Source organism: Centruroides vittatus, unplaced genomic scaffold (assembly GCF_030686945.1).
Source record: "Centruroides vittatus isolate TY-2023 unplaced genomic scaffold, ASM3068694v2 scaffold_861, whole genome shotgun sequence".
Lineage (NCBI taxonomy): Eukaryota > Metazoa > Arthropoda > Arachnida > Scorpiones > Buthidae > Centruroides > Centruroides vittatus.
Window position 1 is genome coordinate 3,965,568 of NW_027122718.1, and position 25,171 is coordinate 3,990,738.

At 28.3% G+C, this 25,171-nt stretch overlaps 2 protein-coding genes across 3 annotated transcripts; both read right to left on the bottom strand.

Moving 5' to 3' along the window:
• Window positions 1-2,471: 2,471 nt before the first annotated feature.
• Window positions 2,472-23,611, bottom strand: LOC136990078 (PDZ and LIM domain protein 7-like). Of its 2 annotated transcripts, none has more exons than XM_067288428.1 (15): window positions 23,361-23,611; window positions 21,115-21,266; window positions 7,596-7,710; window positions 7,344-7,528; window positions 7,140-7,219; window positions 6,258-6,384; window positions 6,023-6,108; window positions 5,841-5,946; window positions 5,645-5,753; window positions 4,903-5,119; window positions 3,870-3,987; window positions 3,439-3,625; window positions 3,250-3,370; window positions 3,067-3,182; window positions 2,472-2,995 (listed from the first exon to the last, which is right to left on the bottom strand). In XM_067288428.1, exons 1-15 carry the CDS (start codon window positions 23,460-23,462, stop codon window positions 2,918-2,920), a joined length of 1,899 nt encoding a protein of 632 aa, XP_067144529.1. In that variant the 5' UTR covers window positions 23,463-23,611; the 3' UTR covers window positions 2,472-2,917. The 2 variants fall into 2 exon arrangements, with proteins under 2 accessions (XP_067144529.1, XP_067144528.1); XM_067288427.1 differs by having other exon boundaries at window positions 3,870-4,311; window positions 23,361-23,610.
• On the bottom strand, window positions 15,407-16,270 carry LSm1 (U6 snRNA-associated Sm-like protein LSm1). The gene has a single exon (XM_067288429.1). The coding sequence runs from the start codon at window positions 16,161-16,163 to the stop codon at window positions 15,759-15,761; it is 405 nt and encodes a 134-aa protein (XP_067144530.1). The 5' UTR covers window positions 16,164-16,270; the 3' UTR covers window positions 15,407-15,758.
• Window positions 23,612-25,171: the final 1,560 nt, after the last annotated feature.

The window sequence follows — 25,171 nt, forward strand, 5'->3', positions numbered from 1 at the left end:
AATGTTATCTCATCATAAAAAGTAAAAAAAAAGAAATTAGTCAGTTACATTCCAGCTGCTGCAGAAGTAAGTATACTTGTGGAATATTGAACAATTGTTTTAATTTTGGTGGCAATTGTTTTCAGAAGAAAAAAGTTACGTTGTTATACCAAGATGGATGAAACTAAAAATAATTTTTTTCATTTCTCCTATTAAACATGAGATACACGATTCTTATAAAAATTTAAGAACAAATCGACATGATGGGACATCAAATACAGCTGACGAAGAAGACATATTTATGTTGCTGAATAATCAATTTAAACAAAATAATAACACCATTGTAACAGTAACAGAACAATTATTATTCATTTTTGCAAAAAATCTTTAATAGAAAATGTACAATAATGAAGTTTCTCTATAATAAAAAACCATGTGAAAACTGAATTTGATGTTACTACCGTATTTTCCGGCGTATAAGACTACTTTTTAACCCAGGAAAATCTTCTCAAAAGTCGGGGGACATCTTATACGCCAGAAAATACTGTACGTTTTTCACTTGCCAAATTGATTAACTCCTTCAATCACACCAAAATCATAATAATGATGATTATAGCATATCTATGCCATCTTATACATTTTATATGTCGTTAAATAAACGCTACATCTACAATAATACATTCTACAATGTTTATTTGAATTTATATTTTAAAAGGAATTTTTAAAAAGAATGTATATTACTTTGTCACTTTTCTCCACTTTTTCTTTTATGGAGTTAATCAATTTGGCAAGTGAGCGGCACACATATTGATTTTAATTATTGTAAAATCTCTCTTTGAAAACTTAAATATATATTAAATTTAAGAAATTTTGTGTTCGTATTCACTGGTGTGAAAAGCCCTAACATGAAGTAAATGTATTAAGTTAGTAGGAAGTAGAGTCCACTGTGTACGGCGTTATTACTAGTTTTTCTTTTTCTAGCGCTTTCAACAAATATATTTTCGTCGTCTTCAGGCTAAATAAAACTTTTAAATTGCACATAAATGTTTGAAATGGAAAAGGAACACATGTAATTTCAAATAAAAAAAGATTTTGGAATTTACACAGTGAACTCTACTTCCTACTACTATTACTTGGCATGAGTAGCATACTAAATTAAGATGTATTAAGTTAATGTATAATACTAATACATTAACTTAAAAATACTAACTTAATACATCTCTTAGTGTAATACTAAGAGATGTATTAAGTTAGTAGAAATGTTAGAAATTAAGGGCAAAAAGCAAAAAAACAGTATTTTTGATCCAGTTTATAATTATATACATTAAAATGTATAAATTCTGCTGATAATTTCAATTGTACATTTTTATTAATTAAGAGTATGAATCAGTCTCTATTTTTTTCTAAATGCTGTATTTAGAAATTTTTATCATTATTGCTTTCGTTGTAGTTAACTTCCCGAATCACAATAGCAAATTATAACAATAAGCTTGAAGTTAAAAAGACTTTTACTAAATAGTTTAAAGGTTTAACCTATTAAATTATGATATACAATAACTTTTATGTTATTAAGTAGCACAATAGATTTTATTAAACAATGAAAAACTATTATATCAAAACTATAAAAATAAAATACTAGTTTTTATAAATACAAAGAAAATGATTGCTAATTTACTTTTAAATGTTTAAATAAATAATGCTTTTACATATATCTTAGTTTGGTTATTTAATTTTCTTGCACAGTACTTATTATGTAAAACATGAGAACAATGTTTATTTATTTTTAAAGAATTTTTATTCATGTATAGTACTGTACATGAATTTGAAATTGGAAAATTTTTAAAATAAAGTCAACAATGAAAAATAGTTTAAATTTTTTTATGACTATTGAGAAAAATTTCTGCAGTAAAGTTTTTGTTAAACATTAATAATATATGTGATATTTTACGAAGTATTTCTTAAGAACAAAATATATAATTGACTTTAAATTCTCATTATATTTGTTTTATTATGTATGCATTATTGTATATTAGGGAAAAGGAAAAATACTGTATTATATATTTCACTTATTATGAGATAATGTAAAAGAATCATTCTTCAATATGCAAGATATAACGTTACATTATATTGATATTTTTCATTTATGCCTAATTTTTTAAAACAAGAAATTATATAATTGCATTTCTTAAGTAAGTTTGATGTATTTATTTTTCTCAGAGCTAAAATTAGTATGTTTGGGTTACTATTTGGCTAGGCATGAATTATACGTCAATGGAATTATATATCACTCCGTATTCATTCTTTATAATTTACTCTACTCCTTATGTTTTGATATTAATAATCTTCTTCTAGATTAGGAACTATATTAGAGAAATGCAGTTAAAAGAGTGATGCAGATTATAGAGAATTTATGAAACTATTTGTAAACTACATTTTTAAATGAATAATTATGGTATGGGAAACCAATATCATCATTAAAACATTAAACTGAATAGCAAAACTTTTAAAGTGATATTTTATTTAAAACTTCTTACAGATGTTTGTTTATAATATTTGGTCTGCTTTTTTTTCCTCTTTAAGAAATACAATGTTTAAATTTGGCAAAAGAATCTTAAATCATAATTACACTATTGAATGTGACTAGCCATTGTCTTGATTTAAAAGATAGGAACTATATTAAATGTAAAAATTGTAAGTTCTTCTACAGTGGATAATTTTATTATCATTTTAAATGCAATTTTCTCACAGTCGCATTGCTGGTCGCCAGTTTGTGATGATCAATAACTAAACATGTTAAGAGGCTCAAATCAAACAATGAGCAGCATTAATAAGGACAGATAGCAGTAGTAAAATATAACTGATTGCTGGTAGATGTAATACTATTTAGCAGCAAATCTCCTAAAATTTCTTTAAGCTTCAATCTGATTCAAAAGTAAATTTATCGAGCGTGAGCTTTGCAGAAAGGTCGACCTCCTCTAGCATAAAATCCTTGTCCTTCTAAGTTTTTATGACAGATCTGCAAAAGTAAGAACATTTAAGAATCCGAGAAAGTTTTCCAATTAAAAATTTTAGACAAATAATGCTTACTGTGCATTTGAAACATTGAGAATGATAATTATTATCTAAAGCTTCCACCCAACGATCTCCAGCTTCAATTGGAAAACCACAACCAATGCATTTAGTAGTGAATAATTCATTCCAATCTAAAAAACAATTTTTATTAAATAAAACTTATATATTTGTTTTTAAAGTGCGACTATCTGTATTTACCTTTTTCGCAGTATGGTTGACCATCTTCCATGTAAAAAGAACTGTTACCAAAAGGTTTATGACAGTTTGCACAGACAAAACATTGAGGATGCCAATGCTTGTCGAGAGCTTTAAGACAGTCCTAAAATATTCAAAAATTTTAGATTACAGCCAAAACAATAAGAACAAAGAGTTAAAAAGTATTCTTACTCCTTTGATACGAGCACCACATTTACTACACATTGGAGCAAAGTATGCTTCGTAGCAGTGTTCACAATACAACTGCTGCTGCTCTTCAACAAATCCAGTGTCTTGTAACGAACGACGGCATTTATTATTACTACATAAGAAATGATCGGGACACCAAGTCTTTCCAATAGCAACAATAAATGGTCCTCTGAAATATTAACAAGTTTTATTATTGTTGTTATATTTAAATATTATCATTATTTGATAAATAAACATTGTTTATTTTATCTAAAACTTCTCATTTAATAACCTTTACCTTGCATCTGATGCTTGTAAAACAAAATAATTATTTTAATGAATAGATACTATTTATTAATTTGAATTTACATTTTAACAATAAGTGTTTTATTTATAATATTAACATTACTAATTAATTTTATGTTCATTCTAACCTGATTGGAGAACCGCATACGGCACAAATTGGAATTCGAACACCCGGACCAACTTGAGATCTTAATTGTCCACGACCACGTCTTGGAGCAGGATGGGATCCAATTCCAGATGTAATGCCTATTGGGGAGGGTCCAGAAGTGGAACTAGAAGTCCAAGATTGAATGCTGGTTGTTGTGATGCTTTGGACAGGGATATGGGGTTTAGGAGCAACAGCAGGTGGTGTTTTAGGAGCAGATTGAATAAATTTAGGAGTGGGAGGGATTTTAGGTGTAGTAGACTGAATAAATTTAGGTGTAGTAGGAGTTTTAGGAGTAGTTGGAGTATTAGAAATATGTTGAGTTCCAGGAGGAGGTCGATAACTAGGAACAGAAGGAGTAGCATTGGATTCAAGAGTCTCTACAGGAGTCTGTTTTGGAGGCGGCCAAATAAACTTGGAACCGCCTGAAAACAACGAAAAAAAAGAGAAAGTCGAGAGATATGAAATAGTTTACAGATATAGTCTATGAAAACAGTAAGGTAAAAGATTACTAATTCAGGAAATAATTTCTGAATTACTAACACAAAAATAAGAATTTTACAAATTGACAGTTACATAAAGTAGATATATTAAGTAAAGGACAGAAAACCTTACATAATTAAAATGACTAATTTATTTAAATAATTTTGATCTATTTCAATTAGTTAGACTATCACACAACTATCAAAACACACTGAAATCAGGAGAGGTTCACAAAAAAAGATTTCCTGTCCGACATCACTGTTAAAATAAGATATTTATGTAATTGTGTTAAACTTTTTGAGAATAAAATGATATATATATATATATATTTAAAACTAAACATTCCCAAAACCAAAGATGATGCCATTAATGCATTTAATTGATCTGAGAAAGATAAATGTAATATATAACTGAAGACGATTTTTCTTGCTTTTTTTATTTTTGTAAAGTTTAACACATTTACACACTAAAATTCATATTATAAATAAACATATAAATTTATTTTTCAATGGAGAATATGAATTTATACTTACTTGATAATGGTTTATGTGCATCAGCTAGAGGTGCAGTCTGTGGATGAGTTATTGGTGGAGTAAGTGGCTTCATTGTAGGAGCTAGTACAGGTGGAGTAACTGGCTTCATTGTAGGAGCTAGTACAGGTGGACTAGCTGGTTTCATTTGTGTAGGAGAAGCAACCTTTGGTACGGCATTAGATATTGGTTTGAAAGATGGTGGTTTGGGTTGAACTAACTAAATAAAAAATAATAATAATTTATATATAAACTTTCTTTATAAAGGCTTCTTTCTAATGTTATATTGACATATGGTTCTTTTAATTTTTCTGCTCTGAAGATATTAAGAGGACTTTTTTCAGTATTGATCATGGGTTTGGCCAGTCTTACATAGGGAGTGACATGTTGCTAAGAGATAGGAACTGTAACATATAGGGTAATCAACCCATGAAAATTTTAACCAATATAGATCCAAACTTTCTTAGAATACTGCTGGTGTCTTTACTGTGTTGGTCATCTAGTCATCAGCCTATAGATCATGTAACCATTTCTGATTTGTTTGTTTTTTAATGGAATATAAAGTTTAAATTAAAATTATGAAAAATAATTAACTAATTCAAGCAGAAGTCAAATACTGTTTCAATTATATAATTTACTTAAAAGAAATAAATCTATAAGTATATTTAACTTAATTTGGTTACTAATTTTGGATATATTACATAATTAATTAAACTGATAAATAAATAAAAATTAAAAAACTAACTGAAAATGGTGTATTAAAAGTTGTAGATGGTGACATGGGAGCAGCAGTACCAGGTGTTGTAGGAGCTGATCCAGGAACTGTTTCAGCAGGTGCTGAAGTTGAGTTCATTCTATAAAATGTTATGGAAAGTTAATAATTCATTGAGATAATCAAAATTTTCAAATTATATTAAGATTTATTAACAAAATAAACTAACTGGCCCATTGTTATTGGTTCAAAATCTGGTATTGTAAAATGCAACATTTTAGATGCTTGCTTTGCATGTATATCACAGTATAATTTGTCATTAACATTATAGTATCCTGAAAAGATAAATTTATATATATATATATATAAATAAGTAATTAATTAATTATATATAATTATTGCAATTCATACCAATATTTTTAAGAGATGTTCCACAAGTACTGCAACGAAAACATTCAGGATGTAATGGTTTATCCTTAATACGGACGAACACACCTCTAAAATATGTATTTTCAGTGTATTAAAAATTTATAATCATTTATTTTTGAAGTCTAATATTGAAATAGAGAGAGATGTTTTTGATAAATAACAAAATATGACTAATAATAAATTAATACATTAATTTTTTTTACTTTATGATACTCACATAATGACTTTTCCACATTCTACACATTGGTTAGGATTTAACTGTTCAGGTGGTTTTTCTGACGGAGGTTTAGTAACTGGAGCTTCTACATGTCTTAATGGGAAAGCACGCTCACATGTGGGAGATTCTAAACAACAAAGTATATATTCATTAGGAAGCAATTTATTATACTAAAAACTAGTCAATTATGAAATTTGATAGTGTTTATACACCTTTTTTTGTTTAGAATACACCCTGAGACTTTATTTTACAGTAATAAAATTAAAATCTTGGTGTCCTAGTACATCATTTATATAAAACATTTTTTTTTGTTGTTTTAATTAATATGTTTAAGATGACAACTTTCCTATTAAAGTTTTTAGTTCTGATATTTCACGGATTGGACCTCTTACAATATGTGTTCATTTTGCTGATTGATTGGCAGAAGAAAATAGTTATAGTAAGAACAACTGTTGAATGTATGAATTACAATTAACTAAAAAATTATTCAATGCACCATAATGATGAATTTACATCTAACTGCCTTGCATGTGCATGTTATGACTTTTCTTCCCCCATCCAATCAACAAAACAGATACATATTGTTTAATAAGGTTATACTTTTGCTTAGGACTTCTTATTAAATTAATTGATCAATTAAAATCAGAACCAACAAAATTTTTAATAAAAAATTGTCTCGAATCTATAGGCTTACACCCTAAAGAATGATATAAAGTTCTGAAAAGATTGGTTTTTAATTAAAATTTATGAAATAAATGCAAGAGTATTGATTATTTTTGCTATGTTCAAAGTACCTTTATCAGAAAAGATAGAATTGATGTAAAGTTCTACTAATCTACAGTAGTTTTATTTAATAAATATGTTTATTAAATGTACTTTTACCTTTACCGGTGTCTTCGTGTACCATTCTATACACAGCTGATTCTTTATTGATAGGCTGTTCTTCTTTTAAGAAGTTGATGCTATGAATATTAATTATAAATTTATAGTATTTATCTATATTATTAAGTTATATTGTAAAAAAGGTTGTTAAATTTAAATTACTGATCTTTTAATTAATAATAAATAATTAATGATGGTAAATACCCTTTAGCACCACTTGCAAGTACTTCAGTCTGGGCAGAAAGAGTTTCAGCAATATTATCCATTGAGTAAATATTTGCTGGTGAATTATACTGTTTATGAACAACAGCTTTAACTGTTCCATCTTGCATTGCTGCTGAAAATGGTCTTGCACTAACATTATGTTTACTTCCAATATGCTGAACCTCCTGAAAAGATGATACACTATTGAAGTTATTTTTACCTAACTTTAGAAGTTGAAAAATTTTATCAAACCTGTTTGTTAGCTGCAAGTGATGTTTTTGTTACAGGTTTAGCTGTTATCTGAGGACTTGGAGCTGGGATATCTCCTATCGGTACCACAGCTGGTTTCCAAACTCTTGTCTTTCCCCTAAAATTTTAAGAGAAATTATAATTATTAAAATCATAAATATAAAAAGTTTATATATTTGACATTGTAAATAATTTTCTGGTTTTTGTGACAAAATTAAAAATACTGTAAATAGATACCATATTTTTCTTTTGCCTTATAAGATGCACTTGTTAGTACCTAAAATTTATCTGAAAATTAAGATATATCTTGTAAACAAAATGTATCTTATACTGTGGAGAATATTTTTTCCCCAAAAAATCAACACTATAAATGTGATGCACCTAATACAATACTGTGTCTTATTTTAACACAATTTTTATTATGTATCAAAACTAATTTTGCTATTCAAGACAATTTTGATTGTAATTTGTAAAATATAATATAATTGTATTTATAATAAGAAATTATCCTAATATACAAAATAGGGACATATTCAATAGACTGACCAGTTTCAAAATTGATAAACCAGGACATGAAAGGTTGCTTTTCTTATGTTTACTATTTTATCTATAAAAATAATTCGTGTATAAGTTATGTTTAGTTTTCATGTTTCAGAACAAAGAATCACCTAATATTAACTCACTATAACAAAATGGATGTTACAGAATAGCGCTTTTATTATAATTACTTAGTAATTAATTTTTTGAAAATTATGCTTCACTGAAAATTGAAAATATAATTCAAGCAAAACAATTTTACTAACTATACTAAAATCTTTATAACAGTATTTAATTCAAAGGTCATTTATATCTGAAAAATAACTATCCAACAATACATACTATAATAATTGCCGCTCGGTCCCAGAATATGGTGACGTCCTGTTGTTTGGCAAACGCTGCCAGCACTGTGCCATCCACGCTCCTACTCGCCGAACTGGGAAAACCCCGTTTAGAATTTCTTTCACAATGCCGTCTAAATGGGGTTTTCCCAATTCGGTGAGTAGGAGCGTGGATAGCACAATACATGCTATGCAATATAACTATACTAACATGAGCAATTTGCAATTTTTAGACAATTAAGCTCTCACTTAGAATATGCCTCCAAAGTTTTCAGTATAATTGATAGTAATTGAATGATTGATGTGTATATTTCAAAATTTACTAATTAAATTTTGATAATGTTGGTATAGGAAAAAATCTATTAATAGAGAAAGATGAAAATTAAATTTTAAAAAGAATGAAAATAATAATGACTATAGTAAATCATTGTTTGTCCTCAAAACTCTCCTATTCAAAACAATGTTAAATATCTAGTTCAGTATGCATTATATTAGCATTCATTAATTATACTTCACTAACAGCTAAATATATATATATGCTACCAGCTATTTTCAAAAACTATCAGGAATGAGTGATTTATTGCTAATTTCATTTATGATGAATTCACTAAAAGATGAGAATTTACAATAAGTGTTTAATGACTAATATGTTCATACATTAATTTTTTGCTCAATATGTTCGGGTGTTGTTATCAGAAAATATTTTTCAGATTTACGGATAATTTGAAAAAGTATATACCGTATTTACTCGAATATAAGACGATCTCGCATATAGGACGAGGTGTGACTTTAAAGATCAAAATAAAGAAAATTAGCTTTATTAATACAATTCTAATTTTATTTTGTTTAATAACAAGTAAAATATCAAATGCACGTAAATGCACACATTGTCCCGCAAAAATTACTGGCATTTTAAACTCAAGGAAAAATCTTGTAAAATCGACAACATAATTTGTTCACGTAAAGCTACACAATCGGGAACCTTTTTTTGCTAATTCTTAACAGTCGAATCCACTTATGAGTTTCTCCGAATTCTGATTTCCAAATAATCATCTGCTTTCACGTGGGAATGAATTAAAACTTATATTGGGCTCCCGTGTAATTTTGGAATTCAATTCAAAAGTTTCGCTTTTCCTATTGCTATTCATCTTTACTCCTGACAATACACAAGAACGATTCAAACGACCTAGATAAAGTACTATTGTTTTTAAACACCAGAAGGTGAGAATCCGGTAAAAAATGCAAATACAGTTTACAAAAATTATATAAAAACGAAAAGAATCCTTTGCTCGTGCGTATAGGACGACCTACGTTCTCGAAGCAGTGAAAAATGAATAAAAACCTAGTCTTATATGCGAGTAAATACGGTATATAATGTTGGAACTCACAAAATTATATACAGTATATATAAAATAACCATTTTTCAAACTAATTCAAAATTATTAGAAATTTTAGTCAACAAAAAAACATGATATTACAGTACTGTATCTTCAATTCAATTAATTAATGGATGCATTGCCTGATAAAGTGACTTGAACATAGCTGGATAAGGAAACCAATGACATATCCTCTTTCATTTGAAAAAGACCATCCAGCTACATTAAAGCTACTTTAACAGACAACATGCCCAAAGATTACTTGAATTAACCATTTAGTGATTTATAAAATTGTTACATTATAATGAAGAGTTAAATTATTGGGCTGCAATTTGAAAAATTATAGACCTATAAATTCCCACTGTTTACCTGTGTGTCCTTCCTTAATCTCGAGAACAGCATTAGATAGATGAAATTTGAGACCAGATATGGAAAGATTATATACAAACTGTAATAATGTGACTTCTGGAAATGTGAAATAATGTGACCAAAAGTCACATTACTCCAATTCAAAAATTTTCCCCCTGAAAAGAGTTAAATAGATAACTGGCACACACTATTGCTAGCAGGAAAAGTGTGGTATACAAGGGGCAAGATGCTACTAATTTGAGGTGGAGAGTATATATTTTAATTAAATAAATTAAAAATTGCAGCCCGGCATTGTGACTATGTCACAATAAATAATTGCTCGTAATTAATTCAGTTTTAAATAAAATTTATAAATAAATAAATTATTGAACTTCCAAACATTCTACTTAAAATATTTGATGTTATATTTTAATTTCATGCATGCTACTAAACTGTTACTAAAAATTTCCAAATGAAATTGTAGACTTTTATGTATAAAGTATTAGAATGGCATTTTGTAATTACTTCCTTAATTATTATTAATCAATAACAACAAAATTATAAAAATCATTGGGAATTTCATTTTTTATAGAGTAAATATATTAACGTGTTTGTTACCACACAATCCTTGATGATAAAAATTAAAAATGGTATATAATTTTAAATCTGGTCATAATAGACCAGATTTGAAATTATATACCATTTTTAATTTTTTATATTATAAAAATAATTTTCATAGATAAAGATCTAGTATACTGAATATGCTAAATAAACGATATTATAATTTTAGGATGTATAATTATTGATATATTCACTAATATAAAGAATTGCAAATCAACCAAATAGCCAAATTAATCGAGCAGGGTCTTCTTCGGGTACAGTAAGATTGGTTGGAATGTCGGTTAGCAGATATTTAAATGACGTCACTGTTTATAAAGGTTTTTTCTTACTAGCGACGTCATTGCTAAGAAAGTTTAAACGATATCGACATTGTTAATTATCTTTTGCTAACCGACTAATTATCTAAGTATCTGCTAACCGACATACCGACCGACCGACCGACCTTATCGTATCTGAAGAAGAATATTTAAAACGACCGAAAACGTTTGTACTTAGTGATTAAACTGCTAGAAACAAAGTGTGAAAGGTTTTTGTCTTACTTATTTTATTTTAAGTTCTAGCTTTGAGTGCAGAGAAGTATAAATAAATATACTTGATATTTTCAGAAATTGTCATGTTTTTTAATAACATGATTATTATTACTGTTGTTGAAAACTTCATTTAGATTTTTGGAAAATCAGCCATGTAAATATTATGAAATACATAGGTTTAAAAAATAAAGGTATTTCAGCAACTTTGCATTTAAATTTTGTCTACAACAAAATTTAAATGCAAATTTGAATTTTTCCAATGTTCATCTAACAGATTTTACATACTCATTAAGTGTAGTACTAAAACAGATAATTTTTTTCAAAATATGACATTAAAGAAACTTTTATATTGTTTGAAAAACAACAATATTTCTTTAAATTTCCAGATTATAAAGAATTTTAAAATAAAAATATGAATCTATCTTCTATATGGCATATATTTTCTAAAGTATTAAATATTTGAATTCGTAACCTCATGTAATTACTTCATATAACTTACTAATGCATAACTTTACAGTTTGTTTTATAAAATCATATTTTTCTGATTTGTCCTCATGGGCGTATCTATCTATATATTACGTCATCATTAACCGCTGGGAGAGGGCTAAACACTGATGATGGTACGATGGAAAGCAGAGACAGTTGCATGAAGATGATGTCATCACTACTAAACATTTTTATTTTTGTAGCTGTCATACTTGATTGATTTAACAAAAGATCTGCAAAATCTTGACTTTGATATTAAAAGGAATGTATTTGTGCTTCCTTCAATATGGATTCTTCCATCACAGCTGAAGGAAAGTGCCATGCCAGTCTGCTTGAAGCAGGCAGAAACTTCTCTGCACAAAAGTTGTTCTGATCAAGTCTTTTGTAGAGCCAGAATATAACTGGAAGAATTGGCATCTTTTTTGGGTCCTCTTAATGTTTAGTTCTTATCATGGGATGAAAAGGTGAGGGTGCCAATGGGACTAATAACTTCCTGATATTGCATTTTTGTTCACCAGTTCAGTCAATACTTAGAAAGTGGACCTGCAGATATTAGAAATTAATACAATAAACTATTATAACATAGAAAAAAGATATTTAAAAATACATTTATGATCATGTACTTCAAAACAGATATTTTATTTTTTCATGCTTCAGCAAAGAAGCTGACTGAACATTCCAAAACAATAGTGTCCTAGCAGTGGCAGCAAACCAACCAGTACATTTCTATTATTACTGTTGTAATAAAAGACTTATGCTATAATATGTATTACTGACATAAGACGACAAAAATTAATGGCAATACTGAAAGGTATAATTTTTCATGTGTGGTTTCTTCCAGCCAGGTGATGGAACCCCATCTCTTACCACCTTATTGTCTCCATTATGGGTCTGGTTGAGCTTTTTACTGCGAAAGAACACAAAAAGTTAAAATGAAAAAATATTGAAAGATAAGTTAAACCAGGAATTCACTGAGCTGTAAGGTGAAGTTGATATAGAGATATACACAAAGAAGTTAATAATTATTAGTCTGCAGTGTAACTTGAATTTCTCATCAATTTAAATATAAATATAAGACTATAGGAAAAGATCAGACTCTAGAAAAATGACTGTTAATTAATTTTTTAACATTCAAAACTCTTATGATTATTAAGAAGCCAACTTCATTCCAAGAAAATATGGCACTTAGCAAGTTGTTATTAATATTGACAAAATATGTGACATAGATAAAGGACCCGATCAGCCTTCTGACGAATTTCACTTCCCAAAATGTTCATTTTGAAGGAAAACCATAGTGAAATGAGCATTACAGCTAGTGTGATTTAACAAGTGAAAGCAATTACACTATGTTTCTGAAAAGTATATTGTATTCTGTAATTTCTGTTGCTGCACTTGGAAAAGCCATAAATTTAAGTATGGAAAGCTGAGAATATTCTTTTGCGACTAAAAATTTTTGTAATTGGAAGCTGAATTAGTATAGCTTTCACATATCACAAAAAATGGCTATTGCAAGAAAAGTCTGAATTATACATCCCCACATGTAAGCTGTCAGAAAACAGCTGTCAAAGGCTCATGCTACAGAGAAGGAAAAAAATCATAGACTATAAAGAGAGCTGGTATTATTGTCAGCCATTGCAATGTATTATGAAATCTTAAATTATTTTACTTTGGCACATTTTTGTAGACTTCAGCACTTTGCACTTCCCAACCAGACTTTTTTCCCTATGGAAAAGATTATCCTTAAGGTATTGCTTCCCCTTCCCAGTAGTACACACACCTGTACCTAGGAAGATTTAGAAATTAGAAAAATTGAAATAACTAGATAACTGTTGAAAGTAAAATCTTTATAAACTAGGAGACCACGACCATAATCGTGACAGCCACTACTTCCTTGCTTTGGACTAATTTTTCCTCTTTCCTATGGCCCTAAAATATGATATGTGGTGTGTCAGGTTGACAAGCATCTTTTGACATTTATATGACTAATTGACAATCTGCTTGTCAATTAGCCATATAAACAGTCAGAATGATTGGATAACAGGAGAGTGGGTTTGAGACTATTAGAACTTGATATCTTACACGTGCACTAGATAAATATATTGGTAGCAATATGAAATTGATCATACTTCAAATTAATTGTATCTATTTTATTAATAATGGGGGTTGTGTCGATTTTGATGTAATATTAGGGGGCTTTTACAAGGGATGCTTGCTGTACTAAATTCTGATATTGTATATCATTTGATACTGTATATATATGCAATTGATGAAGTCTGATCTGTTTCTTTAGACTTTTCTAGTGATTAATTTTCAGTTACACCTCTTTTGAAATTAAAAAATAAATTTTTTTTAAATCTCACAATATATGCATTTACATTAACTAACTAGTTTGTACATTGACAATAGGTTATGCTACCATTCTGAACAAAGCTATTTTTACAGATCCATATATAAAAATTTATGTCAGCAATCTGACCCAACAGGTCTGTTTAAATCTGAAAAAACAAACATTAGCAAATTCATTAAAGCAATTGAAAGAATATTTCACATTCTATATTAGTTATATTCGAAAAAATACCAATCAGAATAAAAGTATCTTCAGTTGAATATTTTGTTCATAAATAGGTTAATGTGTAAAAGTTTTTATGAACAGGCAGGTAGCCATTTACATACTATTGAAACAGTAAGAAAAATCTAAATATATCCTCCTGCCGAGAAAATAACAGGGTTTACTAGTCCCAATATGCTCTAAAACCATATTATAGAATTGTTCCATAGTAAGTTAAAAAATTTGAAGTCCCATCAGGCCCGAAAGAGTTATCAGAAATTTTTTATCCAAAAAGGAAATCTTTCGGGTTATAAATGGTTTAAATTACAGAATGGTATTCAATTAACTGATTTAATTTTTCATAAAATTCCATCAGTTTTAATTTTGATAAATAGAATAATCTTGTATAATGTTACAAAAAAATTTAAAGTAGTTTTACAGACTATATATTATGTAATAATTGAAATACTGTAGACAGGTGTCTATATATGTATGAAAATTATTTATAAGCATCTTAAATAAGCAACATGTAAAACTATTCCAAACAATAATTTCATTCTAACTGCATTCAGGAAAAATTAAATTATCCTAAAATAGGCTGACCATAACATTTACAATCCAACCAGAGAGACATTTCAGAATCAGTGGAAATAGGGTGTATTGTAATTTAATAAACAATTTCAAAAAATGAGAGAGAAATAATGATCAACCTCAAAAAACCACACACGAACACATTACATATATGAATAGTAGCATGTGAAAACTGAAAACGTATAGAAACAAAATATATTCTAAATCAGGGGTCGGCAACCTACGGCACTCCGATCAAATAGAAATTAGTAAAAATTAAATTTTAATCATTAGTTTTCGAAGTCCATTATAACCAATTTTGATATATGTAAGAAAATTGGTAGAATCACGTCGGCACCCGGAATAACACCGTAACTTAGGTTCGGCACAACGTCGTTCATTCCAAACGAATTTTGCACTCGTATTAACAAGTAGATATTAATAATTGAAACGAATATAAAATTTTTAATTCGAGTTTATTTTTGAAAATCTTTTATCTATTTTTTGATCTACATTGGAATATTGCACAACTTGTACGACATTAAAATTAAATTAATCTGGATGGATACAAGTTAAATGGAATCCATAGAGCTATTTCACAGCGAAAACTGCACACAATGTCTGCAGGATTTAATAAATAAGCAATTTGTCACTTTGCATATTCATTTTTTTTTTTATAAATAACAAATGTTTTGTAGATTAAAAAAAAAGAAATACAGAAATAATAATCTGATATAAACGATATGGCAAATATCAATAACTGAAGACAAAAAATGAATTACTCGGTTGTACGTTTATTGTGTAACAAATTAAAAATCGTCGTGGGCAGAGTCAAACTGGTGAACAATTCCTCTTTCTTTGAATGCCCTGGCTTTTAGTTTTTCTTTTTCCTGCTTGGCTTCTTGTTCAATCCTTTGAGCCTCTAATATCTCGTGCACAGTTACTTGTTCTAGATTGGTGGATCGTTCCTTATCTAAATCAATCTCTCCTAAAAGAACCACATTTTCTCCTCGAATAACAAACACGCCTCTGGGAATATCTCCAAATTGGTTTCCCACGTGGATCCTCTCGATTGTCTGATGTAGAACCAAATTAGCAAATTGATCGATACTCCTCAAGTAACCGATTAAAGTTCGACCATCTCGGAGCAAAACCATTAACTTTTTGTCTAATTCTTCTAATAAACTAGCGGTCCCGGGTAAGTAGTTGTTCATTTTCGAAAAATGTCAGTTCCGACGAAACCAAAAACATAACGCCTCCGCTACGAAAACGCCATCTTGACTTCTATGCCCTCTACCGGTCGATGATGAAAAACGTCATTTTAATAATAACGAAATTTTTTTTAATGACATTTTCTTTTTAAAATCTCTTCGAAACTGATTTTAAATTGAATAAATTTAAGAAATAATATATTTTTTCGATATTTCTGATTGTTTTAAATTAATTTATACTTTAGACTTATTACTACCAATATTTTATTTATAAGAATTCGTGCAGTTTCTCGAACGTAATGAGAATCTGCGAGATCATTATAACTATTTTTTGACCATAATAAAAATGGCTGTTATTTAAAAAAATAATAATAAATAAGCCTGATGCTATCAGAATGGCATTTTCTATTTTTCAAAATTAGTCTATTCACGAAAATCGCTTTTCTGATTGATTAAACAAGTATTACTCAATTCTTTTAATAGAAATAACTATATATAATGTTTTTTAATAAAGATAAAATTTCTCCGATAAATATAAGCTAGCGATATAAGCCGGAATATAAAAAAGAGGAAACATATTTATGAGCTTTGCTTTAAATGTCTTCCATCCGACAAATTGTCAATGTACTTGCAGCTCGTATCAACAAATAGGAAGATTTAAAATTGAATAAGCGTATTTAAATTTTGACTTGTTCGCAATATTTTACTATCGATAACTATTTTTGTGTGTACTTATCATGCAGCGTATACATTTACTTATAAATTATACCACTTGAAATATTAGTAAATAAATATAATCAATATAAATCACAAATGATAAAAATTGGCAAAAATTTTCTTTCTTTTTTGCGTAATAAATACCATTCTACGAGGAAATTTCACTTTTGAAACAAACTGAAGCTAACAAAACTAGAAAAATTTCCTTACGACGTATGTTTAATTGGAATTCAAACAAGTTCTGCGAGATCTAGCTCCTAAAATATTCATATCTATGGATAAAATTATAAATTTTGCGTCATGTAATGTTTTTATCAAATGACTAAAGCTTTTGCAATTTTATTTTTTAAACATTTATACCGATTAGCCATAATCTTATCATATAAATGTATGTATAAAAACCGTTTATTAAAATCACAAATACTAAATTTAGACACGATCCGTACATATTCCATGAAGCATTTTACTTTTATTAAGCTTATTTTTCTATTATGATCCATTAAAGTATAAAATTTTTGTTAATTGCATTAACTCGTGCAGCAATATATTCCCTCCCTCTAAACTTGGATCTCGCTTTAAATAATTTAAAAAGAAATTAAATTAAAAAGCATACTGTCAAATACAATATTACAATGCTTTTAAATATAATTAAATATAGATAGATTGAAAGATCTATATTGTACTATCGACTAAATTAGAAATTCAGATGTATTGCGACATAAATGAATGACTCAATTGAAAATATAAGGCTATATAAACGTATAAATAAATTACGGTGATAAATTAAAATTTCGATAGTTCAAATTTCCGTGTAGATAAAATTTTTGTAGTTTAGTAGTTAGTAATATGCATATTATTTAAAAATTTTTTAAGTGTCGTGTCAGTCCTAAAACTTCATAGTGTTTCTTGGAAAGGTAATACGTAAGTTAATTGTTTATGAACTCTGCTGTTCGGATCAACTACTTTTAACAAATGCGACTTTTAAGTATTTATTCAGTTTATAACCCGTAATTATCATTTATAATTTTCGACATATAAGTCAGCTTTCCTTTTACTCTATTTTTCAGTGTTTTAAAATATATTATGTAACTTATAAACATCGAAATAAAAGATTTTTGTAATACAAAATATTAAAATAATGAAGTAATAAGCTTCATTCAGTAGTAAAGAGCACTTTATTACTGAATTAAACTATTCATTTAACTAAATATTTTGTATATTTTTATTACTTCGAGAAAGTTTTTGATGCTAATTTTATAGCCTATTAATTTACGTTTTTTTTTTAAATTCATAAATGTTAAGAAAAAATGTAATTTTATAATATTTATATGTTTTTAAAATTTTAACTCTCTCCGCTCTGCACTAACAAATAAGAGAACAATACAATTATTAAATAATTCACTCATTCAAATAAATAAAATTTGCTGAATTAATAATATTAATCACTTCAATTGAAACATATTACTTCTTAAATATTTGATTTATGACTGCGGAAATGATGGGACGTAACAAGGAGAAAAAAAATGTACTTTCAGAAATTTTATATTATAATAAATAAAATCTAATTTCATTACAGAAATAAAATAAAGAGATTTAAATAAAACTCTGTTCTGATCGTATTATTATTATTATTTAACGTTAATTAATGCCGATTTGGAATTTAATTAAAAATGTGTCTGGCATCAGGAAGAAGGAATGAAATTTTGAAGAGTTTCTGTTACAGAGTTATCTTTTTTGGAATTCTTGGACTTCATTTTGTGAACGTTTGCCAGATCATAACATAATATATATTAAAACACGAACTAGTTTTCTAGGCACGGATGGGAACGTTTCCATATCCGGCTAGACACAGTCGAAATGACTCACCACTTCTAAGTACAACTTTTCGAAAAGATCAAATATCAGTTCGTTGTAGCTATTAAACTCTTACGTTCCGTACAAAACAAACAATAAACAAAGCAGAAAATCTCATAAAATTCCCTTGTTTTACGAGTTATTAGCTAAACAATCGCGAGATGCTTTAGTTTCGATTAAAGCTAAGAGGGAAAGAGCAAAATGGAGGCAAGCGGTTCAAACCTACGAAGTATGGATCTTATCTATATTATAATTATTATATCGAAGTAATTGGGAAGATATTCTAGTTACGTAACGTATGTAATGTTATCTCGTTTTTAAACTCCGAAATAAACATATCCGAGTAGACGCAACAAAATAGTTTGTCTATTTTCATAGTTTAACTAAAAATAACTTCCTGTAGCTAATATCACCCACTCGCTTTCTATGGAGGCCTTGACAAGAAACAGACTGACACATCTCGGTAGCTTCCCGAAAGATTAAAAAAAACAAAGTAATTTATAGATGAGAAGTCAGAATGCGCGAATAGAGTAATTTAAAAAAGGTTATCCAATACGATAAAGAGATTGTAAGTGAAAAATTGAACTAATTTCTTCTTAGTTGTGTCAAACACTGAAACCTAAATCCGTGTAAGATAAATTATTATTTAATTTAAAAATATTTCCTAATTTTTAAGTAAAGTTAGCAAATAATTTAACCTAAAAATTAAAAAAATATAATTTTGTCTTTTAATTTTCGATATCGATGTTTTTTTTTATTAAATATTACTGTTATAATTTTGAAACCGGGCTTTCTGATTGGTCGAAATTAATATATATGGTATTATAATATAATAAATGAATTTTATTAATCAAAAAGTATATAGCAATTCATTTTTGACTTGTTTATAGTAAGAGATGCTTGTCTTGCCGCGCGTTCCAAACAAGGTCAATAGACGCGCAACCATCTTGGCGTCAATGACGTCACTAGTCATCGAACAAAACTTTCATTGAGAACAGGCGAACAGTTAGCCTTTCTCCCACCACGAAAAAAAAAACTTGTAATTAATGAACGTGTTTAATTATATAATAAATTAAACGAAAAAGGGATTTCGTTTGCTGAAATCGGAATTTTATCTTACTCTGTTTTAGCATAGCGCAATACGGGAAGCGTTAACTCCATTAATAAAAATTGAAACCCTTGTAATTATTTCAGTATAAAAAATCTTTCTAATTCTGGTTTGTTAATTAAAAAAAGGAAAAAAAACCCCATCTTTTTGGAACTTACAAACCAGTAACTGAATCATAGGTAATGAATTTTGCAAATATTTGGCAGGCATTTGGACCTAGGGTGACTAATCTTCAGGTAGAATTTTCTTATATAAGTTTCCAAGATTGATCGCTTCTTATGTAAATATAACGTTTTCTGTTATGTTTGGAACAGAATTAAGACGATTAAATATTTTAAAAAATATATTAAAAAATATGCTAAAACTTTAACTTAAAAATTAGAGTAAAGTCTCAGTCAGAACTTAAATTACTTAAATTATTTATAGCTATAAAATGTATAAATATATTAAAATTTTATTTAGTGTTTCAGAAAGATGTAACCTTATTCAACATAATTATAAATTATTAAAGATTGTGGGTGGCAAACGTGGAAACGTGTCACGCTTCCATTAGGAGGGCCTAAATTCGAATCTTACTCGGGATGGACTCACCCTTCTATTCGTGGATGGCCCTGTTAGAGGCGGAAACCGATAATAAAAAAAGCCATTAAATATAAAATAAAACTTAGGCTTTTAACATAAATTTATATTTAAATATTTATTTTTCATCTGTCAATTAAAATTTGAATGAGATTTAGATAACGTATGAATCATCCGAATTCCAACTAATAGTCGTAAAAATATTCCAAAGGTTAATCACCTATTATCAGTCTACGGTATAGATTTTTCGTAACTCGTCAGTTAAAACTTATTCGAATTTATCACTGATAAATACAAAATAAATATTGAGATTATTCGAATTATATTTAATTTTAATTTTCTTAGAGTTTTGCGGCAGAAAAGCGAAGAATTCGGGGTATGACCTTATAAGATTTTACGGTAATAATAGCGTGTATCTGCGAAAATTAAAAGGTTTTAATATCGTGGAGGCATTTGAGAAGAAAAAGTGTGTATATTTGTTATTCGAATATAAATAAATAAAATTTATTATGTAAATATATATAGGTATAAATTTCTGTCACTCAAATCTAGCAAAGTTGTTTCGTCTTTGGAAACAAGACGTAACAAACTTGCCACCTATATATCGAATATTGATTTATATTTACTTTTAAAGTAATTTATGTGTGAATGTTTTCTTCGTTTTATATTAATTAGTCTTACTGAATATTTTACTACCTCTCGACAATCATTTCTAATAAATTTCCGGATTTGACAATAGTATCTTGAGCTTCCTTGTGTTTCATAGTCTCCGTACTACGTCCCATAATTTTCAAAATCGCATCTCCCGTTTGCAATCCTGCTCTCTCAGCGATGCTATCGGGATTCACCTATTCAGCAAAAGTGGAGGTGGAGGATGTGGGAGAGAAGAGAAAGTGATGTTAAAAATAACTACACTTTAGTTCAAGGCTATGCGAGAAACACTGCTGTAACTAAATATTGACGGCTAAGTGCTCTAGCCAAATATGGTTAGCTTCCATCAAAGTTATATTACATGGTATTTATTGACGAACTGATTTCAGGACACTGAACTTTTGTCTTTCAATTTGTCTCAACATCCGACTTAACGAATTTAAATTAAATAACATCTGATTGGCGTGAACTTGGCCGATGAGGTTACAGCTGCGTTTCTCCAAATATTATAGAACAAAAATATTGTACTGTAATCGATACACAAAACAGGTGTTAGGTAAAAATGTTTAATCATCAAAACTTAAAATATTTTACTTAGCCTTAACAAATATATATATATATATAATTTCATAAAATATTTTTCTATTATTGTTAGAATCAAATTAAATTTATATCCATATTCTACATAACATGTTTATTTCATTTATAGTTGGAAATGTGCTATATCTCATATAAACAGCAAAGAGGCGCTGTCAGGAAATACTGCGGCATTTCCGCTTGTGTATTTAAAATATTTTAAATACTAAACAGTTTTATACTTATTTTCCTAAGAAAATATAAATTTAGATATTTGTAATCGGCTAAGAAATTCTTAAAATTAGCTAAAACGCTCGTAAAATTCTAAGCATTATTCATCATTCCTCCTAAGGGCATGGTGTGTTTTAAAAGTTAAAATCGACTGTCGGGTAAAGCGTGTCAGAATTTACTAAGAGAAAAACTTCTCAACCAGATGTGCAATATCTAAATCTGAAGCATTTCGTAAACAAAATTAGCTCGAAGCATTTTCTTTTTACCTTGTCTAACGTAAGCTAGCTGATAAGATACGTCACGCTTTCTATACTGTAAAAGATTTACTAATATCGCTCCCTACGACATAAATGTGTTTATTAAACGCGCAAACTTTAATTTAAATAGTTTATTATTATTTTTTTATTTTAACTTTTCTTTACTTCTTAATACGTGCAACGAGCAAAAACAAATTTCGACACATTAGTAGTGTCTTATATTTCATATTGATCCATTCGAGTGGCTCTGAGATAAAGTGGTTTACGAAAAAGATTTTATCGGGCAAAAAATATATATATTTAGAGAATATTCTGTTACATTATAGGATTTCCTTTCTTGAATATTACTTAGAAAACTTAAAATACTTACCGTACTTCATTTAACGCCACGATGAGAATGTTAGATAATAAATATCTTATAAAATATAAAATAAATAAATATTTTTTATTTATTTATAGGTTTAAATATATAAATAAAAATATACTTTTTACACAGGAATCGGTTGATATAATTTTTAATTATTGTGTTTGAATTTCTTTTTTAATATTTCGTGGAAGAAAATTTAATATTTAATAAATAATGGGAGCGATTTAAACGAAATGAATTCGTTTGGATTTGCTTTAAAATTTTATTTGTTGACTAATTCAATTGAATCAGGTCCGTTTCTTGGGTCTTTTTCGATATAAATTTAGAAAGTTGTTTAATGCCAGAAGTCGCATAACACAACTAAAAATGGTTGAGTCTGTCCATCGTTTTCAGTTATTATCACAAGCCAAAAATGTTTGGCTCCAGTTTGCATTTTTCTAAAATATTAGGGAAATAAGCAAAACATCACAAGCCAAATGATATATATTTTAAGGTTTATTTCTCAAGATTATTTGGTTATATAAAGTAATATATATATATATATATATATATATATAAACATATTTTAAATTTTAAGAGAAAATCGTATTAATTTAATTCTTCGTACACACGCATATTATACACGAATATACACATTTTTTCGATTATGGGGCACAAAATATAAATCTTCATCAGTGCCATCTGTTGATCGTTAAAGATGACACCAGAAAAAATTTAATAAAGACATAAAAATTAAATAATAATAATTTAAAGGAAAAAAAAAATCTAAATTTAAATGTTGAATCATTTACAAATTAAGTTAAAAATATTTTTAGAGGAAAAGAATGAATGATTGAAAAGTTATAATTATTTATACAGACCCTTCCGATAGATAATGGGGCACTGAAATCCTTTCCACCTTGTAAGCGGAAACCCCATGGGGTATTTTCACCACGACTTAGTTTCACGGTGATCGTAGACATTTCGGTTGTTTTTTTTTGTAATCCTTCGAGCGAATTCAGTCTCTACAGCGATACATTCGAGCGGGTCTAGTCCGCCGAACTGATTCTTCGTCCACTCCTTTTTCCTTCGCCTAATCTTGGTGTTTTACAAACTGTGACGTCACGGAGCCAACATCGTGGGCGGAGCTAGTGTTGAACTGTGACGTCACGATATCAGAAGTTTGTAAAAATTTCAAATGTTGTTTCCATCACCATTTCTGCCATCTAGTGGTAATTATTATAAAAATGTTTAGAGATTCTACACGTTGATAACACGATACCCGCGGTATCGCATTTACCATCGCCACACAAAGCATTTAATTCTCAAATTATTACATTTTTATAAACTACAAACGATCGTTTATTTAGTGAAATTAATATTTAATCTTTGGTATTTGTTATTGTTCTAACCGAAAATCTAGATAAACTATTAAAGTTTATATGATAAACACTGGATATAAACTTTATAATACTCACGTTAATTAAAATACGAAACGAAACGTATCATTTCTTCATCGGTTAAATAAAATATTACGAGATAACAAGCCTATTTTGTCTATATTTAAATGTAGAACGGAAACGAAGAGTCGTAAAATATAAATGATACAGAAAAAACTGTAACAGATATGCCACAAATCTGTGTGTATTTTTGTAATAATTGTATAAAATGTAAATGATATTGCGCTTATTATATGAAAGTTAATAATAACACACATAAACACCGAACACATACACACACATACAAATATATACATATATATATATATAGGCTAAGTAGTGTATATATAAATATGTATTTAATATACGCATATACTGTACCTTGTAATCGGAAAAGGCTATTTTAATTACTGATGTCGGAGCAATTTATTGTTGTTTTCATAATTATATTGCACTCTCATCAATATTTTGTCGTATCACCAATTAATTAAAGAGTACTGTACACGTCGTTATTAATAAAAATAGCTTTTTAAGCAGAAAAAATTCAACACAATACGAATATTTTCCAGTTAAACCGGGCAATTACTTATAAATTTTTTTCTTGATTTTAATACCTTCTAAGTGTTTAGAAATGCATTTTTGCTATCGAAATTTATATATTACTCCTTTTTAAAATGAATTTTTAGTATATTAATATTCAAAAGTTGTATCATTAGACGTGAAATATTACTATTTTTAATCAGATTTTCAGGACGGAACTTTGAGAAATCAATTTTCGTCTTCTTCGTTTATTAACGTAATTAACGAAGAGCGAATAAAATGCAAACGAGTAAACAATTTCTATAGAAAGAAATGATTAAACTTTCGACTGGAATGTCAATTCATCAGAAAATGTCTATGACTAATTGACATTCTTGTCGAAAGTTTATGTCTGTCACGTATGAACGAACTGTTTATTGTAAGAATTCGAAGATCCTTTTGTGGCTATTCACCACGATAAAAAGTGAAAGTTACTTTTTGTACTTTACATTCGAAATTTTAGAAAGTTTTAAAACTCTTCTGCTTAGAATAAATCGGCTGATCTGATCGGATTAACTTATCTTTTATTCATAAGTGAATCGGCACGTTTAGTTTGGATTCTCCGAATTAATCTTATTCGGATTTCAATTTGTTGCATTTGAAATTTCTTTGTTTTAAACAGGTTATTTGCCTCATCTTTTTTCGAAGAAAATAATTATAATAAATTATTGAAT